This window comes from Chiloscyllium plagiosum, chromosome 16 (genome assembly GCF_004010195.1).
Source record: "Chiloscyllium plagiosum isolate BGI_BamShark_2017 chromosome 16, ASM401019v2, whole genome shotgun sequence".
In the NCBI taxonomy this organism is placed as follows: domain Eukaryota; kingdom Metazoa; phylum Chordata; class Chondrichthyes; order Orectolobiformes; family Hemiscylliidae; genus Chiloscyllium; species Chiloscyllium plagiosum.
The window spans coordinates 41,056,213-41,074,854 of NC_057725.1; the positions used below are offsets into that span (position 1 = coordinate 41,056,213).

The 18,642-nt window shown below is 40.3% G+C and overlaps 1 protein-coding gene across 7 annotated transcripts in view; it reads right to left on the reverse strand.

Moving 5' to 3' along the window:
• The window catches only part of LOC122557824 (USP6 N-terminal-like protein), a 264,478-nt gene that overhangs the window by 52,200 nt on the left and 193,636 nt on the right, over nt 1–18,642 (reverse strand). For all 7 annotated transcript variants that reach the window (XM_043705913.1, XM_043705909.1, XM_043705912.1 and 4 more), the window contains 2 exons: nt 16,826–16,891; nt 15,292–15,391 (listed from right to left, as the gene is read on the reverse strand). In XM_043705913.1, coding sequence (XP_043561848.1) covers nt 15,292–15,391; nt 16,826–16,891 — 166 coding nt within the window. The remainder of the gene's footprint in view (nt 1–15,291; nt 15,392–16,825; nt 16,892–18,642) is intronic.

An 18,642-nucleotide genomic window follows, 5' to 3' on the forward strand; every position in this document is an offset into this window, starting at 1 on the left:
AGGAATAACAGTAAGCAAGCAGTAGCAGACTTTTAAGGACGTAATTCATGACTTTCAGTAAGGAGGAAATGTTCTAAGAGAGGGATAAAACAACTATGGCTAACCAAGGAAGTTAAGGAGAGTATTAAGTTGAAAGAAAAAGCATATAAGGAGGCAAAAGCTAATGACAGCCCTAAAGACGGGGATAAATTCAGAATCCAACAAAGGAGGTCTGAAGAAATAATAAAGGAAGAGAAAGTGAGGACTCTGTGCCCACACCTCCCCCCTCACCTCCATCCAAGGCCTCAAAGGATCCTTTCACATCTGATAGAAATTTACCTGTACCTCCAAAAAGGTCATCTACTGTATCTGTTGCACCCGATGTGGTCTCCTCCACATTGGGGAGACAGGATGCCAACTTGCAGATCGTTTCGGAGAATATATCTGGGACACCCATACCAACCAACCCCAGCACCCCATAGCTGAACACTTCAACTCCCTCTCCCACTCCACCAAGAACATGCAGGTCCTGGACCTCTTCCATTGCCAATACCTAACCATCCAATGCCTGGAGGAAGAATGCCTCATCTTCTGCCTTGGGACTCTGCAACCACACGGGATTAATGCGGATTTCACCAGTTTCCTCATTTCCCCTCTCTTCACCCCCCCCCCCCCCAACCTTATCCCAATCCCAAGCCTCCAACTCAGCACCATCCTCTTGACCTGTCCATTGTCTTTCCCATCTATATGCACCACCCTCCCCTCCAACCTATCACCTTCTCCCCCACCTTCAATCGACCTATTGCATTCTCAGCTACCTTTCAATCAGCCACAACCCCCTCCCAATTATCTCTCAGCACCCCACCTGGCCCGCAAGCTTCATTCCTGATGAAAGTCTTATGCCTGAAACGTCGATTCTCCTGCTCCTCAGATGCTGCCTGACCTGCTGTTCTTTTCCAGCAGCACATTCTCGACACTAAAGAAATAATAAAGACAGAACAAAAAAAAATCTGAGGGCAGATCAGCTAGGAATGGAAAAACTGACAAACAACAGCTTTTATGAATATATGAAAAGGAAGAGGTGTGTCAAAGTGAACATAGGCTCCTTAGAAAATTAATCTGGGGAGATTTATGGAGAAAGACAGAAATGTTAAACAGATATTTTGTATATAATTACAGAGGAAGATACATTGAAAATTCTAGTGATACTGAAGAATTTGGGAGAGGAATTAAGTGCTATCTCCGTCACTAAAGAAGTAGTATCAGACAAACTAATGGGGCTAAGGGCAAATAAATCCCCTGGCTCTGATGGCTTGCATCATAGGATCCTAAAAGGAGTAGCTACAGAGATGGTGGCTGCATTAGTTGTCATTTTCCAAAAATCCTTGGGTTCTGGGGAGAAGTGCCAGAGGAAGGAAAACTGTCAATGTGATACCCCTATTCAAAAAAGGAGGGAAAAGCAGGTAACTATAGGTGTATTAGCCTAACATCTATTGCCAGAAAATGATTGGAATCAATCAAGGAAGCAGTGCATCTGGAAAATCAAAATCTAATAAAATAGAATCAGAATGACTTCATGAATGGCAAATAGTGTCTGATGAATTTATTACATTTTTTTGAAAGTCACAACAAAGTGGATTGAGGGGAACCAGCAGATGTGTTGTATTTGGACTGCCATAAGGCACCTCAGAAAAGATTATGTCATAAATTTATAATAACCTAATAATTAAGTTATAAACCTTCATGATGTTGGAGGTAGTATATTGGCACTGATAGAGAATTGACTAATGGGCAGGAAACAAGTGGGAAAAGGGGCTCTTTTTCAGGTTAGTGATCTGTGACCACTTGAGATTTGCGACCACTGGAGACCTGCAGGGATCAGTGATGGGACCGCAAAGGTTTACAATATATATTAATGACTTGGAGGAAGGAAGTAAATGTACTGTAACCAAATTTGCAGATGACACAAAAATAGGTGGAAAGACAGTTTGTAAGAGGGATATCAAGCAGTTTATAGATAGATATTGATAGATTAAGGAAGTGGGCAAAGAATTTGGTAAGTGGGATATAATGTAGGAAAATGTGAAGTTGTTCAGTTTGGAAGGGAGAACAAAAGAACAGAATACAATTTAAATCAAGAAAATTGCAGATAGCTGCAACATAAAAGGGGATTGGTGGTACATGTGCATGAAACACAAAGTTTGCACACAGGTGCAGCAGGTAATCAGAAAGGTTGATGGAATGTTGGTCCTTTTTTCATGGGGGTTGGACTATAAGAATAAGGAAGTTATACTCAACTGTACCAGGGAAGACTGCATCTGGAGTACTGTGAATAGGTTTGGTCCCATTATTTGAGACATCATTTCATTGAAGACAGGCATTACTAGGATGATCCCTTGTGTGTAGCTAAGGTTGAACAGGTTTGGACTATACTTATTGAAAGTTTAGAAAAATCAGAGGTGATCTCATTGAAGCAAATAGGATTTTTAAGGGGCTGGAAAGGGTAAATGCTGAGAAGGTATTTTCTAGAGAGTTTAGGACTTGAGGGCATAGTCTCAGTGAAGGAGCACTTACTTAAGACCAAGATGAGAAGGAATGTCTTCTCTCATGAGGCTGTAAGTTTTTGGAACTGCTTGCCACAGACAGCTGTGCGAGCAAATATCTTGTGTATATTTAAGGTTGAGCTAGATAGATTCTTCAGTAGGTGAATCAAGAGTTATGCATAAAATATAGGAAAGTAGATATGAGTAATGTCAGATCAACTGTGATTCTTTTAGATGTCACAGTACTGAATGGCCTACTCTTTTTCCTATTTCTTTCGGTCTTTTAGGCAACTGCAAGGAGGTGGCAGAGGATGTTAGTAGCTATGGGCTTGTCCATTGGACCCTGGCTAAACTGCTGTGAAATCTGATCAGCCTCCTCCATGCTGCAAGGATAAGTGAACATCCTCAATGTCAAATCTGATGCACACCTATGGGAGGGTATGTATGTGTTGTGTGAAAAAAGATTGAGCTAAGGCAGTGCATGAGTTGGCCGTATGCAATATCAATGACAATTCAAGAGTCCCTTTCAACCTGCAAGGTTTTGAGGAGGCTGGTGGTTGGAGGTTAGAAACGCTAAATATACAGAATACTCAATGTAACATGGAATGGAAAAGCAGAAGAACTAATAGTCCCACTCAACAAATGTGACTTGACATTGACCCATTGTTTTTCCATGAGATTAGGCTCACAACACAAAACGACAAGGAGCAGTTGGGGGTAGTGCGAAATCTGACCATTCTAACAAAGGTGGACAAAGGCATCTTGGATTTGGACACTCAAACAGGGAGGAAGTGGCATATGAAATACTTGCCTTTGTTAGTTGAGTATATAATACAAGGACTGGGAGGATGTAGCTGTCTAGGACATTGGTTGGGCCACAGCTTTATTATTGTGTACAGTTCTGTTTGCCACAGTTTAGGAAGGCAAAAGTGAGGAGTGCAGATGCTGGAGATTAGAGTTGAGAGTGGTGCTGGAAAACACAGGCCAGGTAGCATCCGGGGAGCAGGAGAATCAACGTTTCGGGCAAAAGTCTTTAATCAGGAATGAGGCTGTGAGCCGAGGGCATGGAGAGATAAATGAGAGTGGGTTGGGGCTGGGGCGGAAGGTAGCTAAAAGTGCGATAGGTAGATGGAGGTGAGGGTAATGGTGATAGGTCAAAGAGGAGGGGGGAGAGGATAGGTGGGACAGGTCAGGTGGTTAGGGAGTGGCAATGGACTCATCTTCCACCTCGGGACCCTCCAACCACATGGCATCAATACAGATTTCACCAGTTTCCTCATTTCCCCTGCCTCCACCTTATCCAAGTTCCAACCTTCCAACTCGGCACTGCCCTCATGACCTGTCCTACCTGTCCATCTTCCTTTCCACCTATCCGCTCGACTTCCTCTCCGACCTATCACCATTACCCCCACCTCCATCTACCTATCACACTTTCAGCTACCATCCCCACATAAAATTCTGCCCTTAGAATTGTACAATGTTGCCGAGATTGCTGTAGAAACATCTTTAATTTTCTAAAACATTGCATACTATATGTGATAACCATAGTTAACTGGTTCCATTGCTGCTATACACCCATAACATTTTAGCTCCATAAAAAAACATATTTTAATTTTGAGTCTTTAGATTTACATCCTTATTCTGACTTTAATATACAGCCATCTCAAACAAGTTTTTCTTTTCTATAAACACATATTATACAAAGAATTACAAACAAATGTGAATTTGTATGTTAGCACTTAGCTTCACAATTAAGTATGCATTGATCTGGTCAAACCTCAGAATGTGAACTGCTGTGCTTAAACAGGATATGGTTACAATCAGTAAACACACAGACTTAATACAGGATATGTGATAAAAAAATGATCGACATAGTTTCTCACAGTTTAAACAAAACCCATGCAAAATGACATTAATAATACTCGACGTCAGATGTAATTTAGTTTTCTTGTATTTGGAGTGGCACGGTGGCTCAGTGGTTAATATTAATGCCTCACAGAGCCAGGGTCCCTGGTTTGATTCCACTCTTGGACGAGTGTCTGTGTGGAGTTGCATATTCTATCTGTGTATGTGTGGGTTTCCTCTGGGTGCTCTAGTTTACTCCCACAGTCCAAAGATGTGCAGGTTAGTTGGTTAGCCATGGGAAATGTAGGGTCTCAGCATTGGATGGGTCTAGATGAGATATTCTTTGGGGGGTTGGTATGGGCTGAATGGCTTGTTTCCACACTGTAGGGAATCTACAATTCTATTGTGCATCTTCTGCCACAGGAATTCTGATATAATTTAATGAGACTGCAGCACATATTTCCACGCTGAGTTATACTTCAAAGCTAGGGGAGTTTGAACATCTTCCATCTCCCATATCAGTTCAACATAAAGAAGTCCATATTTGTTCCTATCTCTCTGCCCGAAGGAACCCAAGACCGGTTTGACCTTTAAATTTCAGTCAGAGAAGAACTGGTGAATATTTCTCTAGATTCTTGATTAATATCAAATGCAACAATTATTCACTTTGGGAATTTGTGAATTCCATTATTGACTTGTGTGGCTGACTAGGAGATACCACCATCATTTGTGAAGCCACTTGAGACTTTTGGCATAGCATTCCATTCTAATGAGTAGTAAGTCTAGCTTCAGGACCTTGTATTGGTCAGTGTCTGACTGTAGCGGCATCCTTAGGCAGCTTTGACATTGTCTCTGACATTTACAAATAATTACATGACCTGTGGTACATTAAATTATATGCCATTGTTTAGCATTGCACTACCCATGGTAGCTAACACCTTTGACACCCTGCTTGTTTGTCTTTCTGGCCATGAGAATAATTAAATCCCAGAATCCCTAAGTTTGGACTGCAGGCTATTTGGCCCATCAAGTCCACACCGACCCTTCGAACAGCTTCCCACCCAAACCCACGCCTCTACCCTATCAATATAGCCCTGCATTTCCCATGGCTAATCCACCTAATCTGCACATTTTTGGACTGTGGGAGGAAAACGGAGCACCTGGAGGAAACCCACGCAGACACAGGAGGATGTGCAATCTCCACACAGACAGTTGACCAAGGCTGGCATCAAACCTGGGTCTATGGCACTGTGAAGTACCATTTCCTAACACACTGAGCCGCACCATGCTCTGCTAGTTCCATCTCTCTGCCATGACATCAAAAAGTACTGGGTACGCAGATCCATCTTGCCCATCTCCATTTTGTGAAGTACAAACAGAGGCCAGCAGAGGTCAGTACAGTCTACTTTACTCTCCGTTGTGACTTGACAACTGTGGACTAATGGGGAGCTGAATGCTGCTCAAAGCTGACACACCCTAGTCTCCATCCTCTCAACTGTGGTCAACTCCTTCCTCAAACTGGTCTCTGGTCATTTTTCACAGTTAAGATGTTCATATCTTTGGATGCTCCCACTCAGACTGGAGCTGCAAGCTATCATCGCGCACCCTCCCTCAGTCAACTTTGACCATCACCAATCATCCTTGCATTTCCCTTCTGTGGCTGTCATGCATCTACTATCATCTGTGATCAATTGTCCTTTAAATTAGAGCTGCTCCCCATCACATCAAGCTAGCCTCCAGCATCTTACACCTATACCTTGGGACCTTTGACTTGCCAATTGTCATCCTTGGGCCTCCCTCATCACCCTTGAACCACTCTTGGTTATCTTCAAATCTCCCACGTGCCCCATTGATCTGTATTAAATCTACCCTTCTATCATGCTTAATCTACCTTCTGCCGGGATTAATCTTCACTATGTTGTTCAGCTTATTCTCTCTGCTTCCCATGTTCTGTTTTAGCACCATTATTATTTTATCTTTCTTCCAATGGACAGCCATGCCTGATATGCCTGGATAGTTGACACCCAAGCTCAATACAGTAATTCAGCCTCCTCTCCCCGATTCAGAAAAGATTCTGATAAAAGAAAAACAGCTCCCCCTCACTCCAAATCCACCAGAAGACTACACTGCCTCCTGCAAGCTACCTTGACAAGTCGTGAATCTGAAGGAATGTTTCTTGTTTGCTACAGTCTTAACCAGAAAGTACAATTTAATCTGACAACCCTGTATTTTAATGAATATGCATGAATGCATTGAAAATCCATTCCTGCCATGTACTGTTGGGAAACATCATCCGGTTTTAATCTGTCAATTTACTTCCCAACTTTCACCCCCCCCCCCCCCCCCAATATTTTGCTTTATTCACCATTAAGGACATTCAGTGGCCATTCCCACGTGAGCACCATTAAATTCCACCATTAACTCTGCTTCCTCTTCATAGATATTGATTGATCTTTTGAGTATTTCCATCATTTTGTTTTATTTCCACACAGGTGTTGTGAAACTCTTTAAGGAACTATTGAAATATATAATGTAAATCTGATTTTAGCTTCTTCCCTGTCCAAACTTTCACCAAGCCTCCACAAAGCAGCGCCTTTTTGTTTTTTTTTTTGCAAATCTACTTTAACCTATGTTTGCAAAGGACCTGAATTTCAGGGAAATAGTTGGTATGGGCCATAGTTGGAGGAAATGCATCAAACTTTATTGGCTTTCGTAGGAACTGTTTTGCATTGGAATAACTAAAGGAACATTACGGAGTAAGATTAGACACAGGTGGAGACATATAACAAAAAGCACATTTGCTGTCCTAATGTTCAATTATATTGGAAGTTGATGGTATTGAATGATTTTCAATCAGTCCAGGTTGTATTTGCATATTCAAAAAGCATTTGAAAGAAAACAATACTAATTTTAAGTAGGTATGTTTAGGGTTCAAAGTTTGTGTGAAGATTTGTAGCTCGGGTGCTCGTTGCTGTGGTTCTGTTCGCCGAGCTGGAAGTTTTTGTTGCAAACGTTTCGTCCCCTGGCTAGGGGACATCATCAGTGCTTGGGAGCCTCCTGCGAAGCGCTTCTTTGATGTTTCCTAACATCAAAGGAGCGCTTCGCAGGAGGCTCCCAAGCACTGATGATGTCGCCTAGCCAGGGGACGAAACATTTGCAACAAAAACTTCCAGCTCGGCGAACAGAACCACAGTATGTTCAGGGTGGCTGGGCTAGGTGCACGGCCGACAGGAATCACACTCATTCTGGGATATTTAAGTCTCACAGTCTGTTATTTTTCACAGCCTTCTGCCTGTAGATGGCAGGCAATGCATCAAGGTCAGCAGTGTCAGTGGAAATTTAAATAGGTGCCAGACATCACTGCAGACACAGGAAATGGTCCTCAGCATTAATCTAATGCCTCAATAAGGGATGTTTAGTATGGTTTCCTCCCAGATACTGAGAAGGATAACAAAGGCCAAGGGGAGGAAACTTCAGAATTATTTTAAAGGATTGATACAATATTCCCCATAAAAGGATGCCTTACTTTCAACACATAAAAGTAGTCAAAATGGCCTATTTTGGTCATTCTCTTAATCAGGCCTCCCCATTTCTCATGTTAAAACTTCACCGATCCTTTCATTGTGTGGGCCTTTCATTGATAGGTGGATTCCACTCACCTAGGAGGATATCGCTCTTAAATATTGTTTTTGTTGAGTTAAAATGGCATTGTACAGGTCATGCGTAGAAAGCAGGAGGAGCTGTACTTAGATATTTAGGTATTTGCCTGCAACATTTGTGGTGGGACAACTGTGCTAAAACCTTATTGATAGGAGAAACACAAATACAACAGGTGCTAATCACACTAGAAACATTGCTATAATTAGCTCATTGAAAGGGGAAGTCATGTGACTGTTGTGGTTCAGTGTGTAGCACTCAAATACAGAATCAGCTCGCTTAGAAGCGAATGGTGTACTCCAATGACCTGAGCACAAACATTAAGTTGACACTCTATTGCAGGACTGAAGAAGTGTTGAACATTCAGAAATACCATCTTTTGGATTAGACATCTACCTGCTGTCTCAGGTAGATGTAAAATAACCCACTGTACTATTTCATTGTTTTTACCTATTTCAAAGATGAGCAAGGAAGTTGACTCTCATATCCTGGAGAATATTTATTTCTCACTCAACATTACTAAAGATAAAGTTAGTTTGTTTTCCACAGTATAACTGTGATGACACATCAAAAGTATTTAATTAGTCATAAAGTTCTTTGGAATAACCTGAGATCACAAAAGAAGATATGTAAATGCAATAATCTTTCTCAAAAGAAAATCTGAAACAGGATAACTGCATTCGTGCCATACATTTTGCTAATTTGTTTGATTTGGTTAATAGTACACATATAATGAATGACAGTGTTTCAAATGTAATTTGTGACAAGATTCTCCTAGCTTTTATAATGAAATGTAGAGCCTAAAGAAACATAATGGATGCATTTTGACAGCAATTTAGATTTTGCTTTATCCATTGATAATGCAGAATTTTATTTAATATAACTACTCCTGTAAATACTGTAGATGCCACACTGATTATGTGATTCTAATAAGTATAGGAGTAGATTCAGGATATAAATATAAGGATGATTTCATTTGATGTTTTCTCCTGAGTTTTTTTAAGAGCATTTCCTTTTATTATTAGAATTTTGAGTATAAGAATACAAGAAAAGGAACAAAAGTACGCCATTTAGGTCCATGAGAATGTTTCACTATGAAGAGCATGGCTAATCTTTGGCCTCAGCTCCACATTCCAGCTCTATTCTCGTTTGTCTTGGTTCCTTTAGAGTGAGTAAGTTGACTGATCTCGGCCTTACACATACTCAGACTGAGCAGCTAAAAACATCTATGGCAGAAAATTCCAAAGACTCTCAACCCTCCGAGTAAAGGCATTTTTCCTTTACTCAAATCATGATAAACTCATCCTGAAATTATGTGTACTCTGTACAGCTCTTTTTGTGTCACTGTGCATTTGAGTCACACTGGGATTCAATGAATGGAGCTTTTCTTAATTTTTGGAAAAAAAAAATCGATCTACTCTAAATTTCTGTGATGAATGCAATTATAATCCACTTTTTTTAAAAAACTGTATCCTTAACACAGATAATGTTGAATTTGTATGCAAGGATTCCAAGTATGTGCAGCATACTTATGATCTCACATAGCTACTGTGGCTTTGCTAATACTGTTCTTAACAATCAAGTTGAAAAACATGAATCTAAATTAAAAAGCTTTTCAATAACTATTAGGGATATCCAAAACAACCATTATTACAGGAGCAAGAAACGTTATGGAAAATGCATGTACCTTTGTTCTATCTTCTGAAGATGTAAATGTGTATCCAAACTAAACCAATAACATTTTATATTCATATAGTGCCTTTAATGAAATAAGCACCTCAAGCTGTGACAGAGGAACATTATTGTAAATAATGACACTGAATCTCAAGGAGATAATAGGTCAAAGAATCAAAACTTTAATCAAAGAGGTGGGTTTGAAGGAGCAGCGTAAGGGAGACAACAAAGAGAGTCTGAAATGTGTGGGGAAGGAATTCCAGAGTTTAGGACCTTGGCAACAGAATACATGGCCACTAATGGTGAAGTGATTACAATTGGGAATGCTCTAGAAACCAGAATTAGACAAATACAACCTTCTTAACAGGTTGTAGGAATGGAGAAGATTGCAGAGATAGGGAGCAACAAGGCAAAAAGAGACTTCTAAAATCAAAATGTTACTTGATCAGATGTCAATGTCGTTAACAAGCACAGGGGTAATAGGAATATGACTTGATACGACTTAGAACAAGGTCAGCAGGGTGCTGGATGGCTTTAAGAAGCTGGTGTGTGATGGAGAAAGGCAATTGCAGTTATCTTTGCATTCTCTGGAATAATTCTGGAATAATGAGCTGCTTTAGTAGATGAATGCAGGATCTGATAGTACTTTGCTTTCAGCGAAACCTAGCAGTGGATACCAGATCAGTTGTCCACCATATCCTTTTAAGACTGTGTTTCTTGTACTTAAGAGAGTGAAAAGGAGGTTAGTCTTATATTCTTATAGTACCAGGTGGATGGCTAGGGTGAAAAAGCAATGGTTTTAATTGGGACTTGGGCATCAAAAATGCAAGTGAGGGTACAATTGAGCAAATCCATAGCTGCAGAAATTTTCTGGCAAAGGGGGGCTAGATATTTGGGATTTTGAAAGTGCAGTTCAAAACGAATAAGGTTTTTTCCAAGGGCAGACACAGAAATTTGGGTCATGAGGGTAGGGAGTTGAGGGTGTAGAGTAGACAGAAATTATTAGATATGGCCTATTCTATAATTCATATTACAAGACTAGTAAAACCAGATGGGATGGCAAAGTCATAGGGGTGGCCACGAAAATGGGATGAGCAATTTTACGTAAGAGGAAGAGACTGATGAAGGGCAGATAACTCAGAAGAGAGCATGATGATATGCAATATAGCTTGAAATAATCAAGGATGAGGAGTTGCAGAGGCTGAGAAAAGAAAGGATTGATAATAGCTTATTGAGAACACTTTTATAGTGCCTAGGACAGCTAGAACATAGAACATAGAAAAGTACAGCACAGAACAGGTCCTTTGGCCCACGATGTTATGCCGAAATTTAATCCTATTGTAAAATATAGTAACTTAACCTACACACCCCTCAACTCATTGCTATCCATGTGCATATCCATCAGTCGCTTAAATGTCCCCAATGAGTCTGCTTCCACCACCAGAGCTGGCAACGCATTCCATGCAATGACAACTCTCTGCGTAAAGAATCTACCTCTGACCTCTCCTTTATACCTTCCTCCTAATATCTTCAACTATGACTTCTCATACCAGTCAATCCTGCCCTGGGGAAACGTCTCTGGCTATTGACTCTATTCCTCTCATTATTTTGTGCACTTCGACCAGGTCTCCTCTCTTCCTCCTTCTCTCCAGAGAGAAAAGTCCGAGCTTATTCAATCTTTCTTAAGTTAGCCCTCCAGTCCTGACAGCATCCTGGTAAACCTTCTTTGCACCCTCTCCAAAGCCTCTGTATCTTTCCTATAGTAGGATGACCAGAAATGGACACAATATTCCAAGTGTGGTCTCACCAGGGATTTGTAGAGCTGCAGCAAAACCTCGTGGCTCTTGAACTCGATCCCCCTGTTAATGAAAGCCATAACACTATATGCTTTCTTAACAACCCTATCCACTTGGGTGGTAACTTTGAGGGATCTACGTACTTGCATACCCAGATCCCTCTGTTCCTCCACACTGCCAAGAATCAACGATTTTGAATATGGAGTAACATGAGATAGTCAATGGAAGAGAAACTGTCAGATGTATAGGAAATCAGATAAAGCTGTAATCTGGTGATAAGCATCATACTGCCATTGTGATGGTTTTGATGGGGGCATAGGATGAAAGGTATAACCAGGTTTCATTTCAGGCAAAGGTATCAGCAACTCTCAGCCAGGTTTCCATTGAGGCCATGATATCAATGAATCAACTACCACTATTTCGTGATGGGAGGAAGCTTGTTCACAAGGGAGCCAACATTATGTTGGGAGAGATGAGAAGAGCTATTGACAGCTGATCTACCAGCAGAGTTCACAGAATCAACTGGGAAGTGTGAGTTGGAGATTGGCAAGATTGTTCTCCATTGGGGATAACAAGTTTGGCAAGAGGATGGGGCAATTGTGTTTGCTGCTTGTAGCAAGATAGATTTGAGTGCCTTAATGAGGTCTTTTGTAAATGCAAGAGAGGCGCAGAGAGAAGGGCTTATGGAAGATAGACTCCAGTTTGAGATAGTGGCAAGAAAGCAGAAGGATCAAGGAATACGAAACAGGAGAATAGAGAATTCTGAAGGCAGAGAACTTGAGAGGGAAAAATAAAAAGAGGACACAACAATTGTCAAGGGGGTCCAGTATGGAGAAAAGAAGTTAAAAAAGAACAACAGTGGAAACAGAATGATGGGCTCACGTCCAGAGTCAAAATGCTTACGCAAATAGACTCCAAGAAAGTTCAAAGGTCTGATTAAATAAAAGTTAAATGGTCCAAAAGCTGACATTGAATAGGAAATAGGAAAAAGATAGGACATAATAAGCACTGTCCTTTGTTTGTGAAATCAGCCTCTAACATATTATAGAGGAGGTTTGTGAACAGAATAAGAATGGCTGCAATATGTCTCATTATGATGTTAGCACTACATTAACACCCTTTTCCCCTTACAATATTAAAGTTTTACAGGTATACAGAAGGATTTCAAGGATAAGAAACTCCAAAGCTTAAACAAGCTATGGTAGCAACCCGTAAACACAACATGGAAAAAATTTATTTGAAGCAGCAGGAACATCATAAAAATGAATTCCCTGCAAGATCAAAGTATTAAACATCTCAATGGAAATTCTGATGAACAACTTATGTGGGAAACAGTGGGCATGTTTCAATCTTAAAACAAACTCTACTTTGGACAGCTATATTTTATGATGACTTTAAGGGCTCAAATTGTATTAGTGCATAACATCTTTGTCCAAGTTAGATACTTGAAATGTCAATGAAATTTAAGTTTTACAATGTTAGAGGTAACACCTCTCCAACTCATTTTCCAGCTTTAAAACATTCCTTAATATCTATGTCTTTTACCAAACCTTTGGTTCCTGTGAAACACCTTGTGATGTCTCTTCATTGGATAAATTAGCCCTTTAAAATTTTATTGCAACTTTTTAAAAACAAAACGTTGTTTTAACAAATCCATACGAGCATTTTAAGACTAAAGATTATGTTTTAGTTCTGCATAATTGTTCTCTTTATCCACAGAACTCTATCAAGGTAGTGGCACTGGATTTAAGATGCCTTCTCTGCTGTAAGGACTAATGATGCTTCTTGATTTTTGCACTCATTGAAACTTAAACTTCAATCCTACATTTTGAATATTTTCACTGTTTATCTGCCAACCTAATTACTAAATTTTCTGCCTGTTATTCTAGTTCCCTTCTTTGCATTACTTCACTCTCTCCAGTTAATCATCAAGTAATTTTGGTTATTCATTTTTTAAATTTGAATGATTTATTGTCACTTGCATTTTACAATGAATAATACAGTAAAATACAATAAAAAAAACTTCAATGGTTGCCACAATCTGGCAACATTTTCATTAAGAAATTGGTTTAGAACTACTTTAAGAAGAAAAACAATAAAAAGATACAAATTAAAGAGAATCTATCTTCATTCTGCTGCCTTCACCATGAGCCCTGAGTCGGCTCACCAGTGACACCGCTACCATCACCTCTGCTCCACTGCCTTGCTGCCACCTGCGCTGGATACATCAAAGTAGGAGTCACCACTCTTTAGGCGCCATCCCTTTGCTGCTGGGCCCACCTTGCTGAGTCCCATGCTGAATCCACACTCACCTCACAACCTGGAATCCCAGACTCTGCGACTGCCACCTTGCTGATAACCAGGAGTCCCCGCTCCTGGCCGACTGCGGCCACAACTAGGAGTCCCCGGCTCCCTGCTCTGGGCATACCACATTGCTACTATGTCGTACTTTTCATTTCCCAATAGATTTTATCTCTAATACCTTGTTAAGTAGATAATTTCAAATATTTATCATTGTTTGAATGAAGAATTATACTTGACATACATCTTTTTAAAAATATACTTTCCCCAATTTAAATGTAGATTTGTTTCTTCCAATGCTACTTGCAAACTGAGCATCTTCCTTTGCTTTTGAGAAGAAGTCATCCTTTGCTACTACCTAATGTTTGTTTTTGGAAATATTGAACATAAAAGATTTCTTCCCTTGCAGAATAAAATATGGGGCAGCTTCCCTCTGCCATCTAGAAGGTTTGGAGCTGGCAGAGAATTTAGTTGGGTAGGATTTCTGCCTCCATAAAGATCTACAGCATGGAAAAGGCATTTCAGAGCTGGTCAAAACCAATCACCTAACCATGCATCTCAAATAAGCTCATGTTGAAAACACTGTGGATGGCTTCCCTGGCTTGCCACCAACTGAGATGAAGGGTTTAGCTTGAAATGTTCATTCTCCTGTTCTTCGGATGCTGCCTGATCTGCTGTGCTTTTCCAGCGCCACACTTTAACATCAACTGAGATCCTTACATGGGAAACAAATACCCAATGAAGGGCTTCCATCTGTTTCCCGGTATTAAACCTGGGCAGGGAGGTTTTATTGTCACATGGAAAGCAGGCCAAGTCAATTTGAGCAGATTGTTTGAGGTATCCTGGAAGCAGGTGGTGGGAGTGTCTGTTGTTCAAAGGCACTTTATTGTCCGAACATTAAGATGGCGCGTGGACGTCTCATCAAGCTACCCTGCCAGCACTCCTCCGCTATGAAACTTGCGTGCAGGGATCCAACAAAAATCTGAACTTTGACTGGGTGTCTTTCCTCCTGAGGGTGTGCTGTGCAAAAGAGCTGACCATCTCCAAATGACTCCTGATCATGTGGAAATCCTGCCAACCGTTCAATTACCTGAATGGCACAAAAACCAGTGGGTCTTCCGAAGACCTGGCAATACAGATCTCTTACCAGCTCCTTAATATTCCATTTGTGCAGCACTGTATCACTCTACATTGCTCCTTCTGATGGTTGTGAACAGATGCACAGAGGTGTTTAATATTCTTTTACATAGATTAAATGGCTGACATTTACTTGCACTTGTACAACCTCTACATTTGATTACAAAACCCAAGTCTTGTCATTTCAGGATAGTGGAATTATCCTTTTGTTTCCTGAAAGAACATAATTGAAAAACACATTGTAGACCAGGATCGGGCTGAAATTAAATGGTGCTCTTAATTTCTGGCAATTTCAGCTTTTTTACATATTCAAATTTATGGTTTCATGTAAATTCAATAAGTAGCAGAGACCAACTTACTTTTGTGCAGTTTCATGATGGTATATGCCATAGCAGCAAGAACTCTTTCCCCCTCCAGAATGTAGATGTCCCATAACCGCAGTGTGAGCGTAAATGGTGTCTGTTTAACAATTTTTAAACAATCAATATTAACAGTAATACATCTGTCTCTTTTAAAAACACAGAATGCATAAAATATCAATGTAAACAGTTCCCAATCAGAAACTTCTGGCATGCTGTTCGTTTGAACATTTCTATCACAATGACTAGGAAGAGCGAGATACACGTTATTTATAAAACAAGTGTGCTTTGGTACGAAGTGAACATAAATTCCATGCAGCTTGTTACACTGTCACACCCAAACTTAATGCTCAATCCTAATACTTGAATTAGTTTTTGATATTTCATGATTTTTCATATATGGAATAATAAGTCTCCATGAGCTTCTCTGACATTTTCCATTGTTGAATTTTGTTGGATACACTGGCCTGGATATTATGCAGCTTTGTATTCCACTACCCCAGGCTAAAATGGTGTTCAGGAGACCACTCATTCACAGCCATTTTATGCTCACTAATTCGCTCAGGTAAGACTTCCACCCCCATCTGGTGGAAGAGGCTTTAGAGAATTGCCAACCAATTAACCAACTTTCTTCACTAGATTCACAAAATTTATGCTTGCCCATTTCCTTCCTCTCTCCTCACCATCCAAGGTACCAGACACACCTTTTAGGTGAAGCAGCGATTTACCTGTACTTCATTCAATCTCGCCTACTATATTTACTGCTTACAAAGCAGTCTTCTTTAACACTGGGGAAATGAAACATGGACTGGGTGATCACTTTGTGGAATACCTACATTCTGTCCATAAAAATGACCCTGAGCTTTAAGTTGCCTGTCACTTCAAAACATCTCCTTATTCCCATGCCAACATTTCTGTCTTAGGCATGTTGCAGTGCTCCAGTGAAGTTCAGCCTAAGTTGGAGGAACAATACTACATCTTCCACTTGGGACCATACAGCCTCAGGACTCAACGATTTTAACAATTTTAGAGGACAAATCCTCCTTCCATGTCTATTATCCACCCCATTTGCCCCAGGTCATTTCAGTACATGGGTTGCTTTTAGCATATCTGACCCATTTTAATCTACTTGTAACCCCCGTTATCATTCATCTAGCTTTTCTTCCTTCCCAATTTACTATTACCAATCTTTTTGTCTGCCTACCTTCTTTTCTCTTTGGGTTCCACCTCCATCTATCTGCTCACTCCTTTATTTCAATTCCCCCCCCCCAATCGCCAGTCATCAGCATAAATATCATCTTTTCCAAGCTGCTGAGTTTCTACAACAATTTCTGTTTTATTTGTTTCAGATGTTCAGCATCTGCTGTTCTTTGTTTTACTGTCACAAAATTTCCTCATAGTTGAGGTAAATCACACAGCTGTAGAGTTCAAAGTTTAATAATTTGCTCTTGCAGGCTTCCAGTTTGCTTTTTCCATTATACTTTTCCCTCAATTTACTCATTGTACTCCTTCCATATTTCAAAGCATTACTTACCCTTTCTATGAAACACTGCAAGAACCATTTTGTGGTGTATATTCCTGTAGACATCTGCTCTTTGTCCTATACAGTGGAATCACAAATATAATTTCAAGTATCAGTCAATCTTTTATGCTGTTATTTCTTGTTGGGTCAGTCAGACAGCAATTTAAAATTTCTAAATTTACTGACCAAACAACTTGTTTGTTTTAAGGGGAAAGAGGAAAATCTTAACACTAAACTTTGAAATCATTAAAATGTAAATATAACTCTGGAAAATGGTCCATAATGGTACAATGCCACCAACTGATAATGTGTAGCATGTGTCATGAACTGTTTTAACGAGAACCTCTGATGAAAGTAGTTACCACAATTATTGGACTTGACATATTGAACTACACATATTTACTGAAATTGCGAAAATTCCACGTAAAGTTGTTTTGTCACTAGAAGTTGGTGCCTGGTTAGCCATGACTCAACAACTTTTCTTATACAATCTTATGTTCTTCACCTCATTAATTATGGCAAATGAACTCCCAGGTACCTTTCTCAGAAATCAAATAGCTGGAGAGGCAGAGAGATTTGCCACTGTGGAACGTTCCAGTGTTTACACTGCTAGCCCCATATTTAAAACCCAACTATATATGCAGCAAGCTAGGAACTCAACTTTGCTATGTGGTTCTTCATTAATTTCACAGAGGAAGAGGGAAGGAAAGCTTGATCCCTGCCTCAGACAGTCCTTGGTAGATGGTGGTGGGAAGGACATACAGTCATTTTTCCTGCTGATTGCCACAGGGGGTTAGATCACCAGACCAAGCCATACTGGATGCAAATTGCAGTACGGGTCAGTGTTGTACCAAGTATAGAAGAACATCTAGCAGTGCAAGATGATGTCTTTCTGCACTCTGAAAGGATAAATGCCACTATCACCTCTCTGCTATCTTCCACCCAAAGGGCCACCATTCATTCCAACATTATCACTGTACATATCTCTCATCAAGACACATGCATTTCAACTCTCACTATTGCATGGAACATGTCCACTCAAGGGCTTTCTCAACTCAATCTCCCAAATTACTAATTCACCCTGTCCTCTGCATTTCCTGCTCACTCACTAGGGACACCTCACCACGTCAGTATCAGCTGCTCTTTTATCCAGTTCCACTATATTCAATCCCTTCCGTTGTCTTATTGAAGAAAAAGTAGGCTACTGTCACAACTGGTATCTCCACAGCACCCTGACTGACCTATCCATAATTCTTGAACTGGTTGTAATTAGCTGAAGGGCTGACCTTGGCCCAATTTGCTGCATTTACATGATCCCTGTAAAGAGGTCAGATGCATCTGACTGACAGGACAGGAATCAGTTGAAAGTCTATATCTTCCATATCCTTTTCCAAAGTAAATACTGATACAAAATACTCATTTAGTATCTCCCCCATTTTCTGCGGCTCCACACAAAGGTCACCTTGCAGGTCTTTGAGGGGCCCTATTCTCTCTCTAGTTACCCTTTTGTCTTTAATGTATTTGTAAAAACTCGTTGGATTCTCCTTAATTCTATTTGCCAAAGCTATCTCATGTCCCCTTTTTGCCCTCCTGATTTCCCTCTTAAATATACTCCTACTTTATACTCTTTCAAGGATTCACTCGATCTATCCGGTCTATACCTGACATATGCTTCCTTCTTTTTCCTAACCAAACCCTCAATTTCTTTAGTCATCCAGCATTCCCTATACCTACCAGCCTTCCCTTTCATCCTGACAGGAATATACTTTTTCTGGATTCTCGTTATCTCATTTCTGAAGGCTTCCCATTTTCCAGCCGTCCCTTTACCT